General features: G+C 48.6%; 1 protein-coding gene across 1 annotated transcript in view; it reads left to right on the forward strand.

Annotated features, from left to right (window-relative positions):
• The window catches only part of LOC142588620 (epoxide hydrolase 4-like), a 63,617-nt gene extending 58,889 nt beyond the window's left edge, over window positions 1-4,728 (forward strand). Inside the window, exon 6 of the mRNA XM_075700453.1 lies at window positions 4,460-4,728. Within this exon, the coding sequence (XP_075556568.1) occupies window positions 4,460-4,728 (269 nt within the window). The remainder of the gene's footprint in view (window positions 1-4,459) is intronic.
• Window positions 4,729-8,618: the final 3,890 nt, after the last annotated feature.

Consider the following 8,618-nt stretch of genomic DNA (forward strand, 5'->3'; position numbering starts at 1 on the left):
TCACTTTTTTTTTTAGAATTAGCTCGCAAAGCGGGAACGCGGTGTCAGCGCTTCACTCAGTCTTAAGCAAGATCATAGTGAGCTTACATTGAGGAAAATAATTTTTATCAGCTTAGTGACTGATGATGAATAACATTTCATCGCACGTTAGCTCATCAATTCATGAAGTGAGCTTCTTCTCGCAAACCGAGTTGCACTGAGGTAGATGCATTGAGGACGGTTGCGCTCGCTCCGAAATAATATTTGCGAAATATAACTTTACTGAACTAATGACAGCGCGAAGATATGATGCGGTGGAAACTGCGTTAGACAAAGCAGTAGATGAAATTTAGGCACCATTTGGTGCCTCATTACGTAATTAAGCGCGCCTCCTAAGGTGACTACAGATGTTCGCCTCAAAGAGGTGGTGGTGGTACAAACTAATACTTCGACTAACGAGAGGGCGAACGACCAAACGAACAAATATAGCAGCCAATGCACGAGCTGGCAAATGCACGTTTATTTCTTTTTTTGCTAGTGCTCCACCGCCACATCTTAACCTTCACAGATGTTAAAGCTCACGCGAATAATCACGTGCGTCGCAAAAACATATGATGCTGTCGTTCGGCCAAGAACGCGCCCCTTAACTCGGTTTCAGGAGACCGCGCACGCTTTAGATCGGTGCCTTTGTATCGCTAATCCACTGGGCGACCGCCAATGACGAACACAAACAAAAGAGGCGGATAAAGTTATTCGCTCTAAAGAGGGCTAGTAAGTAACCACAAAAAGCGAAGTGCTTTCCTGCAGTGAGTTTTCATGTTTTCACGCTCGAGCCTGAAATTTTGTCAAAGGATTGTGCTGAACCTTGAAACTTTCATAATCACGTTTTCGCGCGGAGCCTGGCGTGCGCGCAAGCCTGGTGACGTAGAGAGCGATCAAACACCCCGAGTATGGCCACGTAGCGCTTATATAAACAAGCACACGTCACATACGTAATCGTGTTAAAGCGTTCAGACAAGTGACAGCATGCTAAGTGAACTGTGCAATATCTACTACGGTATGATATCCAGTAAATTACGCTAGCCGGACACATACTGTATTGTTAAGACTCGCAACTTACCTCGCATAGTCGTGTGGAGGATATAGTCTGTTGTTCTCCCTCCCATTTCGATTAATCGATGTCTTTCTTCTTAATGCGTTGATCTTACCGGAGGGTATTGAGATGATGTTCTTGCCTTTGCTGAAACTATTTTTGGCATCCCAATGCGCAGCAGGTCTGGTGATGAAAAAAGCCGGGAAGCGTGCCGATCTACGGCAAGTTTGACCTACTTAAACAGAAATGTGAAACGGTTCCGATGCGTAGTTGTGCCAAAAACGTTCCTTTAGGGAATGAGCCCGGACAGCATAGGTAGCGACAAGAAGCAAGGTGAATGGTGGAGGCTTTTCGCATGCCTAAAACGATGCCTAAGTATTCCCAGCCCTTTTGTGAACGTAACCGTTTAGTTATCTTAAAAGCAAGCGGTCGGCGTTCAACAAAGTGAGAACATCCGTCTGAACATCGTTAATACAAAGTAGCAAGCTGGCAGCAGTCCAGCATCAAACTGCGTTGCTCCACTATACCTCGCGGCCATGTTGCCGCACTTTGGCTGCAAGAAAGGCCTGTACCGAGCGAGTGCGGACCTGTCGTCAACATGACGAGTACTCAACGTGTACACTTCCGAAAGGAACAGCAGACGACAAAAGTGCTGTACTATCTGAACTAGTGCCGAAAGTACTGCGACACCGAGGCAATTGGGCCATTGATGTCAGAGGTAAAGGCTTCGGCATGAATGGATAGCCCATCAGAACGTCATGGAAGATGCTGCCTTGTGAACAAGCCGCAGAGGAAATATCGGACAAGTTTAACAATCATCCTTTAGGGAAGTACAGCAATGTCAAGGTAGAAGAACTGCGGAAGCGACTACTACAAAATATGTGCGTAAGGGGTGATGCAGGAGCAGTGACGCACACGCACGTCAATTCGAGGGTCAGCGAGGAAACAGAGACACCACACAAAAAAAATTCAACGACGACTGCTATACTCCCGAATGCGAAATTTGAGCGCAGCTTTATGCGTGTTTTGACTTCACGATATATTGGCTGACGCAGCTACCTGTCTCTTACGGCAAGTTGCAAACGAAGAGAAGTGCGACGCGACTGCCTCGGTAATTGGCAGATCGCGAGAGGCAACGCCTGGGTGACGCGCGGGCGCAATTCACAGCAGCCGCTGCAGAGACCGCCACTCTTGCATTGCTTTCTTTTTATATATGAAATCAATGGCGTCATTTTCGAACAGGCGATGTGTGCTAGACGGGCGCCATCTCGTAGCCATCATCGCCGCAAAGCCTGTCTTGCATGGCACTACACTTTTCTTGTCGTACTTTCATCATACCCTCCTTCTCTGATTTCCGCTGTATGGTGAATCTGCACCACTCTCCTCCTTCGTGTTCCTGCTCGCGGTCTCTTCGCTATTGTCGTCTTTTAACCTCGCTCCCCGTTGGCTCTTACATCCTTCGCGGTGGTCGTTCAATCGCTTTCCAGGACGCCGAGGGACGACGCCGACGTTCGCCGCTGGGACGGGAGCCAAAGATCTGCGCTCTAAAGCACGCAAGCGTCGAGCGTTACGCTTTTGCTGCGGTAGCATCGCAAACCAGGAAAAGCAAGTGTTCCGAGCAGTAACACTGCAACGTGCTCAGTGCCTACAAAATGCCTCCTTTGTTTTTCACACATAATTGACACATGTTGCCAGCAAACGTATACATTAAAGCTAGGCATATCACTTCAATCCTAGAGGCTTCCCCTCTGCACGTACTGAAAAACAGTTCATGCTATCAAATGTGAATTCAGCGTAGGCCAATTATCTGTTGCATCATGGTAACTTTACTTCATAATTACGCGTCTTTGTGGGCGAACCTTAGATGTCAGGCGCAGTGAAAAGCTTCCTTTTACCCATTGATATTCAGCGCTCTTAGTATTGCGACGGAAAAAAGCGACCCTATATTACAACGTATTGTGAAATGCGCAAATATTTCACGACTCAGTTTAGTTATGTAGCCATCACGACATTTCTGAGAAATATAACTGACAAGTCGGGCGAAGGACGAGATCTCACTGGCCCTAATTTGTAATGCGGCTTAGGCATTTTGTTGCGCGAGACCACCCCTGTGCGGATAGAAGTATCAGTATTGAAAGTTTACAGAAGGGGTGAAAGTTAATCACCTTTTATGGCTTATGCGTGAAGTTCTTGCTGTATTTAAATAAGCATCAATGAAACAAGAAATGACAGCTTTTTTATCGCATGTGCACAAATGTTTACAAATGCACCAATCGTTCGTGGTCTCTAATTCGACCTCACGGTCGGTCCAGCACGCATCGTCGGAGCCATATACACAAATACTTCGTCTAGGGTGGACCAATCACAACCATAACATTTGCTCAATATTTCTCTGGGGTTTATCCCACAACATTTATCCAGTAAGTCAGAAAAAGGTCGCGGCCCAAAACACTCTCATTTACGTACTGTATATGGCGATATTCCACATTTAACGTTTTGCGATAAATAAAAAAAAATCATGGGGTTTTACGTGCCAAAACCATGATCTGATTATGGCGCACGCCGTAGTGGAGGACACGGGAAATTTTGACCACATGGGGTTCTTTAGCGTGCACCTAAATCTAAGTACGCCCATTTCGAAATTCGGCCAGCGTTGCCGGGATTCGATCCGGCTACCTCAGTGCTTAGCAGCCCAACACCATAGCCACGAAGCGAGCGCGGCGGGTTTCTTCCGATAAATGTACCTTGATTTCCCAGCTATTTTACAAAAAGACGTTTCGAGATAATGTGCCTAACTGCATTGTTCACGGCGGCGCTAATGGTGTTGGAATGCGCTGCCGAGGGTTTACTTATTCAACAGAATTGTTTTCTTCGCTTTCTAGGAGTGTTTAAGCTGGACTGTGGTGGATGTACTTTCACCAAATTTACAAAAGCATGAATGCAAGGGACGCGTGCTCTTGCGCCACAGAGTTTCAGGGCACATTCTTCGCTGAACCCAACGCAAACTATTATGCACTTTGCTGGTTAACGCGCTGGATCTTTGGGGTGTCTTAAAATTTGGAGTCGTATTTGCACTCACCATGCCGCTTTTCTCTCCTCTCGAGACAACACACATATGAAGGGATGGGCCTGTGTGTACAGCCACCGACACTAGCGTTTAATATGTGCTGTTTAAGGTTTGTTTTTTCAACAGAATTAAGCAATACCACAACAAACGCTACCTAAACACCCTTCCTACTATAAATATACGCATTTAGGCGAATAATCATTTTTCCATGGAGAATAGCTCTCTAGAAGGTTTCACGTGTACGCTTGATTTTAGAGTCATCCTCAATGGTTTGCGCAAAATTTAGTAAGCAAACGTTTCTGATGGATTACTTTCCGTAGGTGCTTTCACTGGACCCGTCAACTACTACCGAGCGTCATTTCGAGTAGAGTCTGAGGATCCATTCAACTACCGGCAGCTGTATGTTCCGGCGCTGGTTTTGTGGGGCTGCCAAGACACGGCCCTGACCAAAAATATCGCAGCGCTCTCCCTGCAGTACGCAGGTAGTGGGCGCGTCGAGTACGTGGCCGACGCCGGCCACTGGCTTCACCGCGAGCGGCCCATGCTCGTGAACGACTTGATCAGGCGTTTCCTCTCGAATAAGAAATAAACGCGTTCGCAGGTCAACAATACTCTTATCTAGTATATTGACACGTGTACATGTTTATCTTTCTCGAGCAACTACGCTTCACCGCTTAACAAATGTTATCACGCAGCGCAGGACGCGCCTGCATGTACAGGAAGTTTCTGGAATGTTATCGATGATTCTATCCGCTGTCTGTCACCGAACCTTGTGTAATCTGATTGCATGTATGCGCGACGCGAATAGTGTAGAACCTTGTGCAAGACACGCGGGTCCCATTGACTAGTCTGGAACATTCGACGATTGTTGTATAAAAGCGGAAGCGCTTGACCCACAGATCAGTGTTTCGGCGATCGCCGACCGTGTTCGCCGCTATCGTTGTGCTGTAAGGGTAGCCTGTTTTGTGGGCACTGGTTCGCCTAATAAAAGTTAGTTTTGTCGTTCACAGTATTGCTACTGTGTCCTTCAAAGTCACCACCACGTGACATCTGGTGGAGATGCTGGTTATACGTCCTTCTTCGTGATCTTATTCAGACGATGATAATCTACGCAGAAACGTAGGGTTCCGTACTTTTTCTTCACCAAGACTCAATGAGATGCCCAAGGGCTTTTTGACGGCTGGATGATGTCGTCGCGCAGCATTTCGTCGACTTGGTGCCTTATAGCTTCACGCTCTCGCGTAGAAACTCGATAAGGGCTCTGGCGGGGTGGTCGAGCATACTCTTCGGTTATTAGGCGTTGCTTTGCGACTGGTGTTTGTCGAATCCTTGATGACGTCGAAAAGCACTCCTTGTATCGTCGAAGTAGACTTCTGAGCTGTTGTTGCTTAATCGTGGGGAGACTTGCATTTATATCGAAGTCTGGCTCGGGAACTACGGTCGTCGGGGTAGATGCGACAAAATCCGAGAGGACTAACGCACTGCTGGAGCGAGGCGGTATGCTCACTTGATCTTGGAGCACACTCAAGGCGTGGTGACTACGAGGGCTCTCCGGCGGTATCGCTTTATCTTGCGACAGCGTTATTCACTTCGACTTCAGGTCGATAATTGCGCCGTGTTGGTTCAGGAAGTCGATACCGAGTATGACGTCTCGTGAACACTGTTGGAGGATAACGAAGGTGGCAGGGTAAGTCCGGTCATGAATGGTTATTCTTGCCGTGGAGATTCCGGTCGGCGTAATAAGGTGTCCTCCAGCGGTTCGAATTTGAGGGCCTTCCCATGAAGTTGGGCGGCGATGTGTCCACTCATTACGGAGTAATCGGCCCCTGTGTCCACTAACGCGGTAACTGCGTGGCCGTCGAGAAGCGCGTCGAGGTCGGTGGTTCTTTGTCTGGCGTTGCAGTTAGGTCTTGGCGTCGGATCACGGCTGCATCGCGTTGGCCTGTGGCTGGTATGTAACGTCGTCAGGTCGTCTTTCGTCGTCGTATTCTTTGCTTCGGCACTTCGTCGGGACGGCGGCGTGTCGTTATGTCGTGAAAGTAGTTGCTTCGGCGTCTTCGTCAGCGGCGGAAGATCTTCGTCAGGTCGACGAATGGCAAGCGCAGCTCCATCGATTGCTGCTTTATTTTTCCGGATATGGGCTCGCTGACCGATCCCGGGCTGGGCCAGTGTATGGTCGGCGCTGCGGCGACAGGTAGCGGCCTAGTGACGGCGAACGGGACGGCCGTCGAGCGCACCACTGAGTAGCGGCAAGGTAGTCGGCGATGTCACGAGGGTATTCACCATCCCGAGGACGCGGTGCGTTGACGGCGAACCCTTGCAATCCCAGGTCGCTGTATGGGCATCGGCGGTACACACGGCTGGCTTCCCCGCAGTGGTAGCCGAGCGGGCGGTGGTCAGGAGCGCGCCAAACGTCTGTGTTCCTCGGGTGGCTGCGCTGGGCGACGGGTCGGCGTGCTGACGGCGGCGGCGGTGGTAGACGGAATTGGGGCGTTACAGGGCCCTGGCGGGGTCGGGGATGGGGACCTTCACGGCGGGCGACGGCGGCGTAGGTCATCGCTTCTGGCTGGGGCTGCGATGATGGTGGTTGCTCCTCGGGAACTCCGAGCTATCACTGGACTTCTTTGAAAATTTCGGCGTTTGAGGCCACTTGAGGTTGCGATGAAGAGAAGATTATTTGAAGCTGCTCTCGTACGACTGCCCTGATGGTCTCGCGCAGGTCGTCGGTGGCCATTGATTGAAGTCCGGCGCAGCTTGTTGGCTTGGTGCGGCGGTCGAATTGCCGCTTCCGCAATTCAAGTGTCTTCTCGATGTTCGTGGCCCCACGAAGAAACTCGTCGACAGTCTTCGGTGGGCTTCTTACTATTCCCGCGAAAAATTCCTCCTTTACACCACGCATCAGTAGGCGGAGTTTCTTCACCTCGGACATTTCCAGGTCGGAATGAGGCGTTCGTGTACATGTTTGTCTTTCTCGAGCAACCACGCTTCCCCGCTCAACAAATGTTATCACGCAGCAGAGGACGCGCCTGCATGTATAGGAAGTTTCTGGAATGTTATCGATGGTTCCATCCGCTGTCTGTCACCGAACCTTGTGTAATCTGATTGCATGTATGCGCGACGCGCAAAGTGTAGAACCTTGTGCGAGACACGCGGGTTCCAGCGAATAGTCTGGAACATTTGACGATTGTTGTATAAAATCGGACGCGCTTGATCCGCAGATCACATTTTCGGCGATCGCCGACCATGTTCGCTGCTATCATTGTGCTATAAGGGCAGCATGTTTTGTGGGCACTGGTTCGCCCAATAAAAGTTAGTTTTGTCGTTCACAGTATTGTTACTGTGTCCTTCAACGTCACCACCACGTGACATCTTGTGGCAAGACTTATCTATGTAATTTAACGGTCCCTAAAATATTATTCGGTGAGTGCCTAAAATCGCAGTGCAGAGCAATTTCAAATGCCAACAATAAATCGTAGACTTTCACGACGGTGGTGAAAATCCAAATATGCTTTGTTTAAAAAAAGAGGACAGACATTCTACTGAATTTAAATACAAATCTTAGGTACCCTGACATATAGGTTCACACCAGTTTTGCGAGTATTCACATACTGGTGGTCAGAGCACTTGAATATGTTTATTAATACCACTATCATAATATGTCACGTATTTGAAAATTCATAGCACAGAGATTAACATTTATGTTCCTTAAGTATTGAAATACATATCTTCAAAGCTTACTTTTAGGATACATCGAACACGACTTTTGTACAAATGGAAATATAAATCATCAATAGAAAATGGGAAGAAAACAGGATATCTGTGAACTTTCATATCGACGACAGACATGCCACATTTAGGAAGGCGGCCCGTCGTGTATGTGACTGCAGGGTGGGGAGGAAGGGGGGGTGCAATTCTCTAAGCGTACACCTATTGGAGATGTCCACTGCATCTGCTGCTGAAGCTCTGATTGGCTGGTCTGGGGTATGCGTCACAAGGAGACAGGCGCCCCAGTCAATCATTACATCCGCGGCAGACGAAATGGGCATGTGCACTAGGTTGATACTTACAGATTACTTCACCCCCCCGCCCATGTGGCTGAAGGGCCGATTGGTTTAATAGCATCATGTACTAGTAAGAAATGAACGGCAACCATCCCCTTATAAAACCCATTGAAATAAAAAGTATTGCCGGCGAACTCCTGTCGCTGTAGATATACGAGCAAACGAAAACAGCAGCAGTGTCGCACGAAAGACGAAGCATCGACTGCGATAGGAAATTAGTGGACAGTTAAACGAACTAAGGATAGTAGTTTCATCGGTCGTATCAACTTGGAAACATTCGCTTACTAGCTGAATTAACAGGCATGGTGTCAGCGCTCAAGCAAACATGAACACATCACACTCGATAGGCGCGGATGCTCGCCGTCAAAACGCTGGTGTGAGCAAGCGCGGCAGCAGCAGCGAGCGAAATGACCTTCGC

This window comes from Dermacentor variabilis, chromosome 7 (genome assembly GCF_050947875.1).
Source record: "Dermacentor variabilis isolate Ectoservices chromosome 7, ASM5094787v1, whole genome shotgun sequence".
In the NCBI taxonomy this organism is placed as follows: Eukaryota; Metazoa; Arthropoda; class Arachnida; order Ixodida; family Ixodidae; genus Dermacentor; species Dermacentor variabilis.